At 38.8% G+C, this 20,591-nt stretch overlaps 1 protein-coding gene and 2 non-coding genes across 3 annotated transcripts in view; 2 read left to right on the forward strand and 1 right to left on the reverse strand.

Annotated features, from left to right (window-relative positions):
• Positions 1 to 621: 621 nt before the first annotated feature.
• Positions 622 to 20,591, forward strand: part of LOC148551071 (uncharacterized) — a 34,242-nt gene continuing 14,272 nt past the window's right edge. Inside the window, exons 1-2 of the mRNA XM_088494703.1 lie at positions 622 to 837; positions 1,563 to 1,724. Of these exons, the coding sequence (XP_088350829.1) occupies positions 622 to 837; positions 1,563 to 1,724 (378 nt within the window). The remainder of the gene's footprint in view (positions 838 to 1,562; positions 1,725 to 20,591) is intronic.
• On the forward strand, positions 9,996 to 10,103 carry LOC148551072 (small nucleolar RNA R71). Its single transcript, XR_015892591.1, has one exon. It is a non-coding gene; the product is annotated as a small nucleolar RNA R71 (small nucleolar RNA).
• On the reverse strand, positions 13,999 to 14,105 carry LOC148551073 (small nucleolar RNA R71). The gene has a single exon (XR_015892907.1). It is a non-coding gene; the product is annotated as a small nucleolar RNA R71 (small nucleolar RNA).

A 20,591-nucleotide genomic window follows, 5' to 3' on the forward strand; every position in this document is an offset into this window, starting at 1 on the left:
GACTACAAAATAACTGAAGTCAACCATAGTAAAAGATATCGCCACTATGATCCTTTCATTGTCACCCAAAAAGCTAAACAAGTTTACTTCTTACCTTATCCTGGAAATTGCAAGTCTATGTGGCGTGTTGTTGTAAACACTAAACCAAGAGGTAGAATTGAAACCAATTATGTACATATAGAGGAGGATAAGGAAGAGAATGATGTAGCTTATCAAGTGGATGAGAGCAATCCTTCTAGAATTTCTGACACTGAGTCTCCTATTTGTCTTAAGTCTCCATTTGGAGAGGACCGCATCATCGAATTGTCCATCGGCTCTAGTTCTGGGGCTAAAAATGAATATGATGATGTTGCAGACTTTGACGATCATATCGATTTTTAATAGGGTAATCATTTTTAATATTTGACTTGTCTTTAATATTATTTTAGCTTGTATTGTTTTAATATTGTCTTTAATATATATATGTAGGTCATGGCTCTTTGGGTCAAGGGTAAAGGTGTCAAGGGTCATAGAGGTTCTCGCACCACCACCGTAGTCGCTATTTCAACCACCTCCACCTCTTCTGGGACTTCAATTGTGCCAGATTTTTAGTCAGGACCACTTAGCCAGCTACCGTATTTGATGGTTTCTAATCTAGGCTACACGGGTATTCATCCACCAAGTTGGCCTACTCCAGGATGTATGGGTCCCCCTCCTCCACCCCCTCCTCCAATTTTGATTCCTCCTCTGCCTCGCAATTCCAGTCTATTAGTTGATTCAGAGACACTTGGAAGCTCTAGTATATCTCCTCCATTAGAGACTGCATCGGTTCCTAATAGTGTTACAAAAGAAAGATTGGTTCCAGATGAAAAAACCAGGTAAAATTTGGATCTCTCCATAACTAAATACAAGTTGAAAAAAGTTCTAAAATAACCATATATATATATATTAATTTTGATTATTAATTTTATTAATTTTGTTTGTATATGTTTTCACTAGTTATATGCTTCTAGATTATGATTAAAGTGCCAATAGACTAAAGATATGTGTTTACTACTATATTTAGTACATAGATTGTTACTCAAAAAATTAAATAAGGTGGAATGTCGCTGCTTTTATTTGTTGATCGATTTCATCTATAAATAGGAGAATAGTAAAAGGTTGAAAATTTTACTCAAAAATACACTTATACACATAGACTTCATCACTTCATCCTAAGTTAGTTTTCTATAGATTTATTTCCACTCTTTTTTATTCACAAAATAACAATTTTGATGCATAAAAATTATGATTTTGCTCCTAGATACTAGATTTTGAAACATGGTTTTACGTTGATTCTATCAACTTGTAGCCTTTGATCTCGAAAACATAAAACCGAACCTGCATAACATAAGTAATCTTTTAATAAAATTGTCTGCCTTAATAATTATGGAGAAAGTTAGATCCTGGCCGGCTACGAGGAACAATTCCAAATGTGAAAGGAATCATGCAAATTATAACACATTGAATGAATCCAAATTCCAAACCCATTGAGTGGCATTATCCATATATAAAAACATTCTGTTTAAAACTATTTTTTTTAGTTTCCTAACTTGTCAATTCTTTATGAAATTATCAATTGGTTACCTTTCCCTCCTGGTTCTCATAAGATTACAGAGATTATCAAGAAACGATATGATAAACCATACAAAAAGTTTGGAGATGTCCCTCTTCCGACAAAGAAGCTTTGGTTTAAGGAGTGGAAGGTAAAAGTAACATATATATCATGCAAATCATATAAATTATTCTAAGAACAAGATTATTTTCTTATGAATATTGTTATGTGGCAACTTAATTATAATTATGTTCATGTTGATCTTTGCGTGACACTAGACATGAATGAGAATTTTGTTGGATTGATATTAAAATGTGATTGATTGATTGCGTGATGATTCGCAAAAATTTACCTCTCAACAAATTTCCTAACGGCAAGTGCACCGGTTTGTCATCAAGTAAAAACTCACTGTAGAGTGAGGTCGAATCCCACAGGGATTGGTAGATTGATCAATGTTAATTGGAGAATTATACTAGTTGAGCGAAATCAGATTTGGTTGATAATTGCAGAAAGTAAAATTTGGCGGGAAACTTAAATTGCAAGAAAGTAGATGAACAGAAATTAAATTGCTAGAAATTAAATAACAGAAGCTTAAATTGCAAGAAATTAAATGGGAATGGGAATTAGTGTGAAATTAAAGAGTAAAAAGTAAATAGAATGGGTAGATCAGAGATGGGGGTTCATTGGGTTTCAAGATATTGAATTCTCCGGATCAAATCATTTTCACCTCTTCCTCAATCAATGCATTCATTGATATTGCTTGGCAATCTTAGATGATTGGATCCCAATGTCTTGGCTCACCAATCTTTCTAAGCATGAACAATTGTCCAATGTCTTTATTTAATTGCTCATGGAAAGAGTTGAGGTTCGGTCACTGACTATACCACACAAATTCATAGATCAAAGTATTGGTAGGATTACATGTCACTATATTCATCCAACCCCTAATCTAATCCAATGTGAGAAAGAAATTCTAGCATGAATTCTTCATCCCTCTCTCAAGGATCTGAAGAATTCCAATTATGGATAGCCTCTCTCTCAGGACAACTACCCAATTGAATTAAGACCGAAAGCTTTCTAACAAAAATCAAGAGAAAAGAAAGAATAAGAAGATGAAAACTACTATTGATCCATTGAAATACAATAGGGATCCCTAACCCAATGAAAGGGGTTTAGTTGTTCATAGCTCCCAAAATGAAAATTGGAATTGAAAGATACATTGCAAAGGAAAAATGAACAAAAAGTCCAATGTGCAGTACAGTAAAAGGAATAATAAAAGGGAAAAAGTCCACTGTAACTCAAATTCTAAGCTATTTATACACTCTCTTCCATTGATCTTTAATCTATGAATTGGGCTTTTGGCCTTGATGGAATTGGGTTGAATTGGCTCCAATTAGTTTCCCTTGCTGTTGAGAAGAGACCTGTTCGAATTGCAAATTATGATGCTTCACGTTGGAGTCAACGTTTGATGGCCAACGTTGACTCAAACGCTCTTCAAAAAAACCAGATAACTTTGTTGTCATTGGCGTTTGACTCAATGTTTGAGGGCCAACATTCTGCTATCCACGCGTACGCGTGCCTTGCGCATTTGCGCACAAAGGGCAAAAATAATCATCCACGCGTGCGCGTGCTTCACGCGTGCGCGTGGATGCAAAGATCTCATTTTCCAGCTATAAAACCATGCAGGGGATGTTGGCCTCAGCGTTGGACCTCCAACGCTCCTTCCAACGTTGGCATATTCACGCGTGCACGTACTCCACGCTTACGCATGATTCACCCTTTTCCCCATCCACGCGTACGCGTCACTGACGCGTACGCATCGATTCAAGTTTTTCAAATCCAAATTTTGGGCTCTTTATCGCGGACATTGGAGGCTAGCGTTTGAGGCAACATTGGACTCCAATGTTCTTGTAATGACGCGTATGTGTGACCCACGCGTACGCGTGGATGGTCAATTTTTCCATTCCACTCGTGCGCGTGATTCACGCTTGCGCGTGGATATGAAAATTTTGCTTTTTCACGCCTACGCGTCATAGACGCGTACGTGTCACTCAAAAATTCTTCAGCTCCAGAATTGATCATTTTCTCACAACGTTGGGGGTAACGTCGGATGTCCGACGCTCCCTCAAACGTGAGCATCAGCAAAATATGCAGAGACTTGTTCTGCTTCTCTTCCAACGTTGGAGGCAACGTTGGTGGTCCAACTTGGCCACCAACGTTGCTTCCTCTTCATCTTTTCCAGACTCCTTCTTCATCCTTCTTCCATGCTTTCTTTCACCTATCATCAACAAATACATGCATCAAAGCCTTGATAAAGTCATGAGAATTCTCATCATTCTTAGCATACAAGCAATTATGGCATAATTCTCATGAAATTGCATCAAATTAATCATGGTTGAATGATTCTAGGCATATATAAATTTCCTACCCAATTGCTTAGTTATAGCTCAAGAAAGTGCATAAAACCCATTAAAAACAAAGAAAAAGGCTAGTGAAAACTAGCCTAAGATGCCCTGGCATCACAACACCAAACTTAAATCTTGCTTGTCCCTAAGCAAGTAATGAATTATTTGAGAAGAAAGAATGAAACAGAAAGTGATGTTCATATCAGCAAGACATTATTAGTAGCTCATGGGGTTTAATGCAGAGAATGCAGCAGCTCATTTTTTATTGAGCTTTAGGTATAGGCTGTTTCCTTTAAGCATCAATTAACACACTGCTATGACCTCTTATTATTCACTCATCCTTGGTAATTGCTTTTCTTTATTTTCTTTTTCTGTAAACTTGTTTCTTACTTGTAGCTTAGTGTCATGTGTAGTAGTAGCTTCTTTAGCTCATTTGTACTCAACACATATTCACTACAGACACTTGGCTCACAATTCTTCTTAAGACATTGATGTCCAGCACCTCTTTGGGTCACTAAATGCCTTGTAACTAGGTTGTTCTTGATAATGGACTTTCGGTTGATAATCCCGGGTTAGTAAACCCAAGTTACCAAGTGTTAAAGCACTCCATAAAACCTAATCATCCAAGCAGATCCTAGTACAAAGACACCACAGGCATATGTCCTAAGGTCCAAGCTATTGGTGTCTAGCCTTATTCTTTTGCTTTCTTCTATTTTTGTTGCCACTTTTGGCCTTTCTTTTCTTTCTTTTTACTTGTTTTTCTTTCCTCCAAGGACTTTTATTTGCTAAGATTCATAGACAGCAAGCTAATTTACACTAAAATGAAAACAATCTATCCTTTTATTTATTATAAGTGAGATACTACACAATCAAACATATATACCACCACTTATTGTTATTTCACTTCTTGCTAAAAAGGAACTATTCCACTTCTTTGTTCAAACATTTCTTTTATTTAATTGAAAAGACTCAGGGGACAAGACAAGCATTTAACAAGTGAAAGTGGAAGCACACACACTTAGGCTAGTATACTTATTGCAACATTAAACATGACAGAATGCAAAACAACTTAAACTAACAATTACTATCAACTAAAATAGACATGTTCTTTCTTTATTGAATAGAATAGCCAAGGAGCAAGTCCACCTTTCATTTTTTATCCTGTTTGTCTTTCTTCTTCTTCTCGCTTGCTTTCTTACTAGTTTTTCCCTTGCCTTTGCCCTTTAGCTTTTGCCAGAATCCAGCTTTCTTCATTGTCTCTTCCACTCTGTTTTCAAGGCGTATTGCTTTGTCTATTTCTATGTCACTCCTTTCCTTGAAGTATTGATCGTAAATTAGAAATGCTGGGTCCATGCTATGTAGATATTTCGCAATGTAGTTGAGCTTGAGTTGGCCATTTATGTTATAATCAGCTTGAACTCCATATCTTGCATCCTGAAGGGTCGTGAACTCCTTGAAAGCTCTCATGTTATCAACTTGAAGTTGGGCCAGCTGGTTGAAAGATTCTTGAAATTGTGAAGCTTGTTCCCTTTGCATAACTAAGGATCTTGACTCATAATCTCTCTGTTGACTCATCATTCTCAACTGAAGCTCCTCTTGTCTTTGTTGAGCTCTCATGTACTGTGAATGGAATTCTTCTTGCTTCTCTTAAACTCTTATGTACTGTTCTGATAACCTTTCAATTGCTTCTTGCATCAGCCCCATGTCCATGTTGTTTTGTGGTTGGAATTGTTGCTCCTCTTCTTGTTCTTCTTGTTGTTCTTCTTCCTCCCGTGGTTCTTCTCTCCTTCTCCTCCTTTATGGTCTTCGACTATGTTGTGCCTCTGTGACATTCATCATCCTTTCGAGGGTCAAAGGCATGCCCGGATGCAGCCATGTTGGGTTTGCATCCTCCAGTGGCACTCTGGCCTTCATGCATAACCGTATTATAGTGCTGGGGTAGTTTAGCCAGGATTTAGCAGAATTTTTCTCTGAGATCTTCTGAATGTCATTTGCAATGATCTCATGAACCTTTACCTCTCCTCCTACTATTATACAGTGTAGCATGACAGCCTTTTGCCTGTTAACTTCAAAGGTGTTCACTGTGCCCAGAATTGATCTCTTTATAAGTTCATACCAACATTTTGCCTCAGGAGTGAGATCTCCTCTTCTCAGGTACTTGTGCCCTCCTTCATTGTCTCTCTCCTAGTTAGTATTTATCACACAGATATCACTGCAAATTTCATCATAATCAGGGTTCCAGTTCACTCTTTGTAGGTACCCTGGCTCATCAAAATGTGCTTGCCTTAGTCCTAAGACCTTCATAATGGCCTTCAGGCTAAAGTCTACCTCTACACCCCGTACAAAACTCTTGTATGTTGGTGCTTCAGTCATATCCAGCCTTGTAGCATTAGCATAGAACTCCCTTATGATGTTTGCATTAATCCTGGTGATTGGTGAGGTAAGCTCTTCCCACTTCCTCTTTCTGATCTTGGCTTTTATTTCTGGGCATCCCTCCTCAGGCAACAGGAAAGGAATTTCTGGATATATCTTTTTGTCATTCATCCACCCAAGTTGCAATTGGTGGAACCATGATATGAACTTTCATCGATCATAGTCATTTTCAGCTTCCTTAGTGACAGGTTCCTTTCCTCTCTTTATTTTTGAACTTGAAGAAGATTCCATGCTTTCCTTGATAGTTAGCCGAGTGGGGGTTAAAGGTTTGTCAAGAGCGACGGTTGGTGTGATGCACTCTCGGGGGAAAAGTGTTTGAAGTTAAGGTAGTGTTATGGAAGCAAGTGAACAAGGGTGCTTTGTTGCACAAATAACACGGCTATTAGGTTTTAGTTTTAGAGAACACAAGAGTTTAATATTTGGAGTACAAGAAGTGTGAAACTATAGTTTACATGCATGGTTCAAGGGAGGCCATTTATAGTAAGCTTTAATGAAGAACGGATGGCTAGGATTCTCTGGGACAAGTCATGAATTAATGGTTTGCATGTAAAGATGAATGAGGACAAAAGTTGCCTCTTCATTAAGCATGTGGGGTCGGTCTTCTAAGGGTTTCTCCCAAGGATATGCAGATCTTGATCCTTACAAAGCAACCTTCCAAGCCATGTGATCTACTTTTGTCTTCATGCTAGCTTTACTCTTCCTTGTCTTGTCCCTTTCATCAAACATTTCTTCTGCATACCTATCCATCATGTCACAACAAAGAAAAGAATTAAAATAGGTGGTGGTGAATACATGGCAAGCAATGCTTAAATTTTAAACTAAAAATTTGACTAGTGTTCTTCATAATTGCTCATCCATCTGTGACTCCTTTTGTACTTTATATATTCTTGGAGGACACCAAACTCAGTGTTTGGCTATATGGTTCAAAGTGTTACTTCCTCCAAATATTATCATTGAGATCTCACAGGATTATTGTCACTTTTGGTTGGACCATTATGAGAACACTTTATTTTTTCTATTTCTAAACATGAACTAAAAATTATAAACATGGTTGCACTTTCATGACTTTCAAAACTCAAAAGAACTTTGACTCTCATGACTTGTTCTTGCAATATATAGAACACCAAACTTAATGTTTGGCTATATATTCCAGGAAACATATGTCACCATGGCAATATGATCATTATTTTTGAAAGGTATCTTAGTATGCTTGTAGGCACACCAAACTTAGAATTGGATCATATGCTTCACCATATCATGGATAGTTGTCAAAATTGTCTATGAGAGCTTGAATTCATGTTAGAGCAACAATTATTATTCATACTGAATTATTAAAAACAACGAAACTAAACCATGGGCTGCCTCCCATGGAGCGCTTCTTTAGCGTCACTAGCTTGACGGTTGGTCTTTGTCATGGTGGATTGTAGTGCCTTAGGTCTTCTCCCCTTACAGTGAAGCGGTCTCCACTTGATTCCTTAATGATTTCTTCATGCTCTAGGGAGAGGACATTTCTAATGGTGAACACTTGAGGTAATTGAGATGGAATGGTTGGAAGATAGGGTGGGGTTGGTGGATGGTGGGCTGATATCACCTTGTCTCCAGTGGAAAAACCCTCTGTAGGAATCTTTTTATTTCTCCATCCCCTTGGCAATTTCTTCACAATTCTTTCCTCTTCTTCCAGTGGTGCTCCAATGAGTATTGTGTCAGGAAGTTTCTTGTTAGATGCTCCTCTCAACTCTTGTGGCTTCAGTTCTTTCTTGAGTTCTCCTGGTTGCTGTATCTCTTAAATTTCTTGCTTGTTCACCAAAGAAGGTTTCAGTGGTTCAGCTGCTGATTTACTGTTGCTTTCCTTTGTGCACATGTTGCTGTGATCATTCTTTGACTCTTTAGGTTCTGGCTCAGACTCAGATGTAGGTTTGAACACATGGAAGGTGAGGTGTTCATCATGTATTCTCAGGATTAACTCTCCTTGTTCCACATCTATCAGGGCTCTAGCAGTGGCTAGAAATGGTCTCCCTGGAATAATGGGATGAAGGTAACTTTCCTCCATGTCCATAACAACAAAGTCAGTGGGGAGGAAGTAGTTTCCTACTTTCACCAATACATTTTCAACTACTCCTTCGGCCTGCTTATGAGTTTTATCTACCAATTGGATGATTACATCCGTGGATCTCAGCTCATTGATTTGCAACTTCTTCATAAGAGATAGAGGCATCACATTTATGCTAGCTCCTAAGTCACAGAATCCTCTGTCAATTTTTGTCTCTCCTATGGCACATGGAATATGAAAGCTCCCTGGATCTTTTTTCTTCATGAGTATGTCTTTCTTGATGAGGGCACTACATTCCTTGTTCATTGTCACTGTTTGTCCCCCTTTTAAGGTTCCTTTCTTGGTCAACAGTTCTTTCATGCACTTGATGTATGTTGGCATCTGTTGGAGAATTTTGATGAAGGGGATGTTGACACTGAGGGATGCAAACATGTCTAGGAATCTTGAATATGACCTGTCTTTCTCACTTCCCTTGAGTCTCTGTGGAAATGGTGCTTGTGGCATAAAAGGCTTGAGGGATTCTTTCTCTTTTTGTTCCTTCCTCTGTTCAGGGCTAGCCATTTCTTCTATCTCCCTTACATTCTTTTTTGACTCTCCTTCATCATGCTCTGAGTGTCTGGAGCATTCTTTCTTCAGACCTTTTTCACTGATTAGATTGATTGACTAGCATTCTTTCCACCGTACCTTCTTCATTCCCCCTCTGGATTTTTCTCTGTATCACTTGGAAAACTATCAGTGGACTTTGGAGTCTATTGTGAAAGATGTCCTACATGAGATTCGAGATTTTTAAGAACCTCCCCTCGGCTTTTTATATTACCTCTCTCTTCTTCCCTGAATTTTTTCATGTCTTCACACTCTTTGCTAAGGTTTGCAAGCATAGCTTCCATCTTGGCCATTCTGTCATCATCATGTGGTGATGGTTGGTTGGAATTGGGGTGTTGAGAGTGGTTGTTGTGGTTTTCATATGGTGGCTGTGAATAAGTGTTTTGTGTGGTCTGGTATGGTTTTTGGTTGGAGTTTTGGTGAGTAGAGTTGTTATACTGGTTGGGTTATGGGGTCTGTGATCTTGGCCTTGATTTTGTTGGTTTCCCCACCCAAAATTTGGGTGGTTCCTCCAACTAGAGTTATAGGTTTTAGAATAAGGATCATTAGCTGGCCTAGATGAGTTTCCAAGGTAATTAGCTTTCTCCCAGTTAACTCCTTCTTCTGTATCCAACTCTTCTTGGGTTGATGGTTGAGTGTGGATAGCTGCAGCCTGATTCTTCTCTATTTGTTTGGTCAATTCAGCTAGTTGCTTGGTGATCATCTTATTCTAGGCCAGGATTGCATCCATATGGTTTAATTCCAAGACTCCCCTGTTGTTGCTCCTATCTGAGGCATAAAAGTACTCATTGTCAGCCACTGTCTCTATAATATCAATGGCTTCTTCAATGGTCTTCTTCTTGTTGAGGGAACCTCCAGATGAGTGGTCTATAGCCTTCTTTGATTCATGACTCAGCCTTTCATAGAAGATATGGATTTGCACCCACTCATTAAACATGTTAGGGGGGTATTTCCTTATCAAATCCTTGAATCTCTCCCAGGCTTCATATAGAGTCTCACAATCCTGTTGTTTGAAAGTTTGTACCTCAGTTCTCAGCCTGTTTACTTTTTGTGGAGGGTAGAACCTTGTTAAGAATCTGTTCATTACATCTTCTCAGGTGGTCAAGCTTTCCTTGGGAAATGACTCTAGCCATTTTGATGCTTTGTCCCTCAAAGAAAATGGAAACAGTAGCAATCTATAGGTATCAGGATGAACACCATTAGATTTAACTGTGTCACATATCCTTTGGAATTTAGTGAGATGCTCATTAGGATTCTCTTGGGCACTTCCTCCAAAAGAACAGTTGTTTTGGACAAGCGTTATGAGCTGAGGCTTCAATTCAAAATTATTAGCATGAATTGTTAGCTTTTGAATGCTGCTGCCACAATTTCCTGGATTTGGATTGATGTATGATCCCAAAACTCTCCTTTCTTGTCCAGCAGGGTTAGCTCCACCTCTTCTAGCATGATTGTTTACCTTTCCTTCATGATGGTTTTCCATATCATCGTCATGGTTATATCAAAGTATTCCTCCTCTTCTTCTGCACCAACAACTCTTTTTCCTCTTGCTTCCCTCCTTAGTCTCAGGAAGGTTCTTTCCGGTTCACTATCAAATAAGGTTGAGGTTTCCTTTCTCATACCTGTCATACAAGTAGCACAACAAGCAGCAACCAGCAAGAATTCACAATTAATGAAAAAGGTGGTTAGAGCAATGATGCCAGGGCATTTTGGCTAGTTTCATTGACCTTTTCTTTACTGTTTTTAGGGTAGTTTCATGCATTTTCTTAGAAAATAAGCTAGTCTGGGTAGATATTCACTTACATCTTGATTCAAGCATACATTGTGCACTTTACATTATTTCATGAGGATTTTGCATGAATTTAATGACAAATTGGATGTTGCATTTCCCATGACTTGGATTAGAACTTTGATGCACATTATTGCTTAATTTTAGGACAAAAGAGGCAAGGAAGAACCACGTTAGCAGCCACGTTAATCTAACTAACGTGACCTCTAACATGGAATGGGAGCTAACTTGCAAAGTTAATGAGAAAAGTAATCGCCAATAACGCCCTCGAAGCCATCATAGCCCACGTTAAGAGTCACGTTAACTAAGTTAACGTGAACTCTAACGTGGAAGAAAAAAAATGGAGCCAACATTAGTGACACTTACCTTTGTCACTAATGTTGGACCAAGCTCATAAGTGGCCACGTTAAGAGCCACGTTAACTTAGTTAACGTGGACTCTAACGTTGGGAAGCAAAGAAGAAGCCAACGTTAGTGACACTAACCCTTGTCACTAACGTTGGCCAAGCCTCAATGAGCCACGTTAACTCCCACGTTAACCTAATTAACGTGGAAGCTAACGTGGAGATAGCATGTGATCGCCAACGTTAGTGACACCTACCTTTGTCACTAACGTTGGAATGAACCCACACAAGCCACTATGAGCCACGTTAACTCCCACGTTAACTTAGTTAACGTGGAAGCTAACGTGGATAAGGGAATGATGAGCCAACGTTAGTGACACTCACCTTTGTCACTAACGTTAGAGATGGCTAGCATTGCTACGTTAGAAGCCACGTTAACCTAGTTAACGTGGACTCTAACGTGGGAAATAGGGGCATATTGGAACGTTAGTGACAAAGGTAAGTGTCACTAACGTTCTCGAAGGATTGGCAAGCCTACGTTGAGAGCCACGTTAACTAAGTTAACATGGACTCTAACATAGGGAAGGGGGAGGCTTATCAACGTTATTGGGAAAGGTAAGTCCTAATAACGTGTGCGAAGGACCAAGAGGCAACGTTAGTGGCACGTTTGTGCCACTAACGTTGAGGTTAACGTGGCTCATACTTGGGTGAGCAATGTTAGTGAAAAAGGTGATTGTCACTAACGTTCTCGAACCCACACCTCCACTTAACGTTAATACCACTAACGTCCTAAGCTAAAAGTCCCTGCCTACTTCACACTTTCTCTCTGCAAGCAAAGCTAAGCCCAATGAAGAAGATAACTGCTTCAAACTCCGGATCCAAAGGCCCATACCCAAGACTTGAAGAGCCAACTAGAAGATCAGAAGAGTAGTATATATAGGAGTAGCTTTGAATTAGTTAAGAGAGATGGAAACTTTAGAGAGCCTTTGGCTTAGAATTACTCTCTGTATTTTACTTTCTCTGCACTTCTAGTTTACTTTCAGCATGTATTCTCCATCTTTGTTTTCATTTTCCAGAGCTATGAACAACTAAACCCCTTTCATTGGGTTAGGGAGCTCTGTTGTAATTTGATGGATCAATTTTAGTTTTCATTATCCTTCTTCTATCTTTTCTCTTGATTTTACTAGAAAGCTTTCGATCTTCATCCAATTGGGTAGTTATCTTGGAAAAGAAGCTATTCATACTTGGATCTCTTCTGAACCTTGAAAGAGGAATGAAGGGATCATGCTAGAAATGCTTTCTCATGCTGGACCAAATTGGGTGTGGAAGGATATGTAACTATAATCCTTCCAACACTTGATTTGGGAAATGCATGTGGTATAATCAGTGACCATACTTCATCTCTTTTCATGAGCAATTGACCAAGGAATTGGCTATTGATCAAGATTTGAGAGATTGAATTACAAGGAATTGTAATTCGATCACTTAAGATTGCCAAGGAAATCAATGAATGCATTGATTGAGGAAGAGATGAAAATGAACTTGATCCGGAGAATGCAACATCTCCTGAGCCCAATGAACTCCCCATTTCTGATCTTACCCATTCTCTTTAATTTCTGCCATTTACTTTTATGAGCAATTACCCCATTCCCATTTAAGATTCTGCAATTTACTTTCTGCCATCTACATTCAGCTCTTTATTTCCAGCATTTACTGTTTCTGCCTTTTACTACCCACTATTTAATTTTTTACAATTCTCAACTCAAATTTTGGTTCGCTCAACTAGAACATTCCTTTAATTAAAGTTGCTTGATCAATCAATCTCTGTGGGATTCGACCTCACTCTATTGTGAGTTTTTACTTGACGACGAATTCGGTACACTTGCCGAAGGAAATTTGTTGCGAGACAAGTTTTCCGCGTATCAAGTTTATGGCGCCGTTGCCGGGGATTGATTTTGAATCAACAATGATTAAATTGGAGGATAACTAGATTGAGCATTTTTAGTTTGTTTGATTTAATTTTTCTGTTTGAGTAATTTACTTTAAGTTTTAGTTAATTTCTTCCCCTCCCCCTACTTTTTCGTTTTTTTCTTAGTTATTTACAATTCAGTTCACTGACCCACTAACTGTTTGATATATTGCATCACTCACACTAACAGTAATTCTAACAGAAATATTTCCTGCGTCTATTTTCTTTGCTTGTGCTTTGTTGGTTGTATGACAGGGAGAAGAAGTGGGGCTTCAACTTTCTTTGATTCAGAACCTGAGAGGACCTTCCTTAGATTAAGGAGGGAAGCAAGAGAAAAACGAGTAGTGGGTGCCGAGGAAGAGGAGGAATACTTTGAACCAAACATGGAAGAAAACATGGAAAACCATCATGAAGAAGAGGCTCTCAACCATGGCATAGAAGGTCGAGCAAATCATGCTGGGGAAGAGAGAAGAGTTTTAGGCTCTCACATCAATCCAAACCCAGGAAACTGTGGAAGTAGCATTCAAAAGCCGACCATCCATGCCAATAATTTTGAACTAAAACCACAGCTCATCACCCTTGTTCAAAACAACTGTTCGTTCGGAGGAGGAGTCCAAGAAGACCCCAATCAACATCTAACCACCTTCCTGAGGATATGTAACACGGTGAAGTCTAATGGTGTTCATCCTGACGCCTATAGACTGCTCTTATTTCCATTCTCACTCAAGGATAAGGCAGCCAAGTGGCTGGAGTCTTTTCCGAAGGAGAGTTTGACAACTTGGGAAGATGTGGTGAACAAATTTTTAGCCAAATTCTATCCTCCCCAAAGAATCAACAGGCTGAGAGCTGAGGTCTAAACCTTCAAGCAACAAGATGGTGAGACTCTATATGAAGCATGGGAGAGGTTTAAGGACCTGACAAGGAGGTGTCCACCAGATGTGTTCAATGAATGGGTGCAGCTACACATTTTCTATGAAGGCTTTTCTTATGAATCAAAGAAGGCAGTAGACCATTCATCTAGAGGATCTCTGAGCAAGAAGAAGACCATTGAGGAGGCCATAGATGTCATTAAAACTGTAGCAGAAAATGACTATTTCTATGCTTCTGAAAGAGGCAACACTAGAGGAGCAATGGAGCTAAACACTGTGGATGCACTGCTTGCTCAAAACAAGCTCATTACCAAGCAGCTGGCTGACCTCACCAAGAAGATGGAGAGGAACCAAGTAGCAGCAATCACCACTTTATCAGCAACCCAAGAAGGAGTGAATAAAGAAGCAGAGGGTAGTCAGGAGCAAGCCAACTACATTGGGTATTCACCTAGGCAAAACCATGATCCGTACTCCAAGACCTACAACCCTGGTTGGAAGAATCACCCAAAATTTGGGTGGGGGAATCAACAAGATCAAGGGCAAGATCGGAGACATCACAACCCCAACAACAATGCAGCTCACCAATAATTCACATAGAGAACATATCAACACCACCATGACAACACCTCTCCACATGCATATCAAAACCAAAATAACACTCCTCATCCTTCCACCTCTAATCTCAATCCACCATCATTTGATGACAGACTCTCAAGGATTGAGAATCTACTTGAAGGCATAGGCAAAGAGATTCAAGACAACAAGGCGTTCAAGGAGGAAGTGCGAGCAAATTTTAAGAACCAAGGAGACACCATCAAGAGGTTGGAATCTCATGTAGGGTATCTCTCTGAGCAGATTCCCAAACCTACAGATGGATTCCCAAGTGACACAGAGAAAAATCTGAGAGGAGAAACAAAGAAAGTAAGATGGGAAGATTACAAGATGGTCACTATAAGTGATAAGGAGACTGAGGACAAGCCAAACAAGCCGTCAGAACAACCTAGAGATACCTCAGCAGAGGAGAAGGAAAAAGATCACCAAGAACTAAAAATCTCACAACAGGAGCTGCTGAGACTCTATGCACCCTTTCCTCAACTACTCAATGGTGCTGTGGAGAAGAGAATATACTCAAGATTTCTTGACTTGTTTGCATCTCTGCATGTAAACATACCATTCATCAAGACCATCCAACAAATGCCTGCATACATCAAGTATATGAAGGAACTGCTTCCCAGGAAAAGCTCACTCAAGGGAGGCCAAACTATAGTGATGAACAAGGAGTGCAGCGCCCTCATTCAACCAGAGTTGCCTACAAAAAGAAAGGACCCAGGGAGTTTTCACATACCCTGTACCATAGGAGAAACAATGTTTGATAGAGCACTCTGTGATTTGGGAGCAAGCATCAACTTAATGCCCTTGTCCCTTGTGAAGAGGCTGCAGATCAATGAGATAATGCCCACAGATGTAGTCATCAGGCTGGCTGACAAAACTCAAAAACAAGCAATAAGAGTGGTGGAAAATGTGTTGGTAAAGGTTGGGAAATACTTCCTCCCAGCAGACTTTGTCATATTGGACATGGAAGAGAGTTACACTCACCCAATCATATTGGGAAGACCATTCCTAGCTACAGCCAGAGCACTCATAGATGTGGAGCGAGGGGAGCTAATCTTGAGGATCCATGATGAACAGCTCGCCTTCACTATTTTCAAACACTCACAGGAAATAGATCAAGAGAACAAGGAACCAAGGAAGGATCACAGTGAGACACTGAAGGAAGAGGCAAGTACTAAAGAACAACAAGCTCATCCGGAGACTCCCTTGGTTAATGGACAAGGAAACAAGTAGCTGTCACAGCTCAAGGAAAAGTTGGAGGAACCTAAACCACTAGTGGCATGTGAAGACAACCTCAAAATTCCTTTAGAAGAAGAGGCCACAAAGAGCAAGGCAACATCAAAAGAAACAAAGAAGAAGGTACCAAGGAGGTGGAGGAACAAAAAGATCCCTACAGAGGACTTCTCTCCAGGGGATAAAGTGATCTTAGCTTACTTCCCAGATATCCCCCCTGATCTCCCCACTGTACCATTGATAAACCACTATTTTATGGTTTATATTGTGCTCAATTGAGTGGTTTTTATCTACTCTTTACCCACTTATTCATACTATTTGCATGGTTTTACATTTGCCTTCCTAATTATGTGCTTTGATTGAAAACATGCTTCTTTGATCTTATATTTGCTTATTATTAATCCTCTCTTATTAGCATTAGATTCCTTGATATGTGTGTTAAGTGATTTCAGAGATTACAGGGCAAGAATGGCTTGGAGGATGGAAAGGAAGCATGCAAAAGTGGAAGGAATACAAGAAGTTGGAGAAACTGCTAAGCTGTCCAGCCTGACCTCTTCGCACTCAAACGGCTATAACTTTAGCTATAGAGGTCCAAACGACGCGGTTTCAGTTGCATTGGAAAGCTAACATCCGGGGATTCGATTTGATATATAATATACTATAGTTTCCCTGACGCTAGGCGACGTGACCGCATGATCTATGCGGCCACGTCGCAGTGACGGAAATCCAGCGTGGCAAAATTCGAAACCAGCGAATTCTGGACTGTTTTTGACCCAGTTTGCGGCCCAGAAAACACAGATTAGAGGCTATAAACTGGGGGAATACATCCATTCATAAGGAGGCTCTCATAATTCACTTCTCATGATTTAGATTAGTTTTGAGAGAGGTTCTCTCCTCTCTCTCTTAGGATTTAGGATTTCTCTTAGTTTTAGGAGTGACTCTCAATCCCAAGTTCTTTATTTTTATTTATTTTTCCAATTTAATTTATGAACTCTTCCATGTTACATTTGATGTCTTTATTAGAGTTAATTGAGGTATTCCAGACTTATGATTGCTTTCTTTAATTTATTAAAGTTCTCGATTTATCCAAATTATTTTCATTCAAGTAGAATTTCTCCCCTTTTGGCTTTGGTTAAATAATTGGTGACTCTTGAGTTATCAAACTCATTGTTGATTGAGAATAAGAATTCTTCAAAAATTAATTCATCCACTTAACTTACCTTCATAGTTAGAGGTTAATAAAGTGGGAGAATAATCCAATTCTCATTACAATTGATAAGGATAACTGGGATAGGACCTCCAGTCTTCATACCTTGCCAATAGTTTATTTTATTATTACTATTTTATTTTATTCTTTTTGTGCAACATACTGCTTCCTTACTTCTAAAACCCCCAATTTACAATCTTCATAACCAATAATAAGAACATACCTCCCTGCAATTCCTTGAGAAGACGACTGATAAACCACTATTTTATAGTTTATATTGTGTTTAATTGTGTGATTTTGTCATGATCCTTACCCACTTATTCATCAATTTAGCATGCATTTAGATTTCCTTCCTAAATTCAGTACATGTTTGAAAATTGCTTCCTAGAGACTTTAATTATTTAATTTTAATTCTCCTTTATTCCATTCGATGCCGTGATCTGTGTGTCAAGTGTTTCAGGCTTTATAGGGCATGAATGAGATGGAGATTGGAGAGGAAGCTAGCAAAAAATGGAAGGAACACAAGAATTTGAGGAGATAACCAGCGAGAAGTGACGCGGTCGCATGGCTCACGCGACCGCGGGAAGGAGCGCAAATCGCAGTGACGCGGCCGCATGGCTTGCGCGGCCGCACGGATTGGAAAGCGCAAGCGACGCGGTAGCGTGGACGACGCGAACGCGTGGAGAGGAAAAAGCGCAAGCGACGCGAAAGCGTGGAGAGGAAAAAGCGCAAGCGACGCGTCCGCATGGACGACGCGATCGCGTGACATGTGCGATCTGCATAATCTGCAGAATTCGCTGGGGCGATTTTTGGACCTTATTTCGGCCCAGTTTTCGGCCCGGAACAGCAGACTAGAGTCAGAGAATATGCAGAAACAACACACACATTCATTCAGTAGTTTTAGATCTAGTTTTTCACTCTCTTATGTTTTTCTCTTTAGTTTTTAGAATTTTAATTTTCAATTGGTCTTAGCATTGGAACATTGAGAAGAGTTATTTCCTCATCAAGACTTCATCATTCTAGTTTGTTTTCTTAACTTGGTTTTATTCTTCCATATTCTTTGTTTTGTTCAATTTTATTATTCAGATACTTTTATGATTATTTAATGCAAGGATTATTTCTTTTTAATTCAATTTCAATTCCAATAATCATGTCTTCTTTTAATTCCCTTTTATGTGTTATGGGTTTATTATTTACAATGCGTGAGTAGTTTCCTTACTTGATGGAGAATTGATTGAAAAGGAACTCTTGAGTTGGAAGGATTAAAAGAAAATTTGTAATTGGGTTAATTGTTGAATTGCTATCCTGTCACCAACATCAATCCCTTGAACTAAGTGGGTTGTAACTCGTGAACGGATCTAGTAATCCAACTTGTTTGACTTTCCCTTACCTAGTAAAGGATAACTAAACAGAGTAACCGTTAATTATAAATCCATCTAAAAAATCATTCCATCAATGATAGAGATTCTAACTAATCAATTTCTAGTCAAGGTTTTTATTCATATCATTTAATTTTCCTCAGTTTACATTCCAATTTACTTACCTCAACTTCTTCGAACCTCTGATTAATAAGATAGCACCCTTCTCTGCAACTCGTTGGGAGACGACCTGGGACTTAAAACTCCCAGTAATTTTGATTTAAACTCTTTGTGACACATTTCTAAATTGATAGGCAGATTTTCGGTGAATTAAGAACTATACTTGCAACGTATCAATTTTAATAATTTTTTAATTCATCAGCTTCTGCTTCCCATCAACGACCCGAGGTTTGAATACTTCGGTTATCAATTTATTTAGGGGTTTGTTACTTGTGACAAACAAAACGTTTGTACGAAGGGATTTCTGTCGGTTTAGAGACTATATCTACAACGCGACTGTTTTTATGACATTCTTTATTGGCAAAAATCCCAACGTCAAAATGGCGCCGTTGCCGGGGAATTGCAAACGTGTGCCTTATTATTGGTTATTGTAAATATTTTTTTATTTTTGCTTGTTTATTTGTTTTTATTTTTGTTTTTTATTTTTGCTTTTTCATAAATTAAGAGGTTATTGGTTTTTATTTAGTTATTAAAAATTTTCAAAAATTTATTCTTAGTGTTCATCTTGATCTTCAAGTTGTTCTTCACGTTCATCTTGACCTTCAAGCTGTTCTTAGTTGTTTTCTTCGTTTTGATCTAAAAATTTAAAATTTGGTGTCATTTTATTGTTTTTCTCTTTCTTCATTAAATTCAAAAATATTTTTAATTAATTTTTTTCGAAAAAAAATTTCAGATTTTTATTTTTAAAATTTTTATCTTATCTTATCTTATTTCAAAAATCAAATTTCAACATTCAAATTTCAAAACTTCAAATTTCAAATTTCAAAATTTAATTTTCAAATTCAAAATTTAAATAACCTTTTAATTTAAATTTATTTTTATTTTTATTTTCATTTTTAATTTTTATTTGCTACTATGAACTCTCACCCCTTTGGCTATGAGTCTGGTTACAATACTGTTGCAGGAAGAAGAAATTACAGTGAGAACAGGCATCAAGGTTGGAACAATCAAAGATGGGAGGAGCCACAAGGATTTGATCAATCCTCATGGCAACAACCACCTCCAATGGACTATCAACAACCACCACCATATGCCTATGAACCCTTTCCTCAACATAACTTTGGACCACCAAACTCACAAGCCCCTTTCCGCCATTCACCTCCATATGACCCTAACCCTCAACCACCATACCAACCACCTTATGAGCCATATGAACCATATATAGAACCACCCCAATTCCAATCCAATCACTCCCAACCACCACTACTTTCTTTTGTATGATGTCCAAGTCCGGTAACCCGAGAAGCAGAGGTTCGCCTAAGGGAAACAGTAATTAAATTTCAGGCAACCGTTCAACAACTGGAGCAAGTATTAATTCAATGGGCTTCTAGACGCTCAAATATACAAGGGTCAACCACAGCCCCATGTGGACAGTTTCATGAAGGGCGTAGCATGAAGGAGATACTAGAGGCTCCAGTGGACAAGACAGAGCATGAATTCATACTAGAACAAGTAGAAGAAGCTGTCATCGTTCAAGAAGAAGAATTGGTTAAAGACTTAGGAGATGCAGAACCTCCATGGGAAAGTCAAGACATAGAGCCTCCTTCCAAGACGGTTGAAATTGATGCTGAAGAGGGTGTACAACCTCCAAAGCATATTATAGTTGAAGACTTAGAAGAGGTTGATCAAGAGATGGATATTCAAGAAGAAGAAGCACAACCTCCCATGCCCTTGGAAAGCAATGAAGAGAAGATTGAATTGGAAGGAAGCTACCAAGAGGAAGAGGTTGAAATTGAAGAAGCTTGCAAAGAGGTGGTAATTATCAGAGAAGAACACAAGGGAGTGGAGCTTGCAATTTCAATAAAAACACCTCCCCCTAAGTTGCCATCATCCTTCACAACATTCAAGTGGGTAAAATTCATATCCCATAGCTTTTTAATCCCACTTGAATATGGGCTACTGGAGACGGA

The sequence above is a fragment of the Arachis ipaensis genome, chromosome B7 (genome assembly GCF_059453495.1).
Source record: "Arachis ipaensis isolate K30076 ecotype BB chromosome B7, ASM5945349v1, whole genome shotgun sequence".
Taxonomy (NCBI): Eukaryota; Viridiplantae; Streptophyta; class Magnoliopsida; order Fabales; family Fabaceae; genus Arachis; species Arachis ipaensis.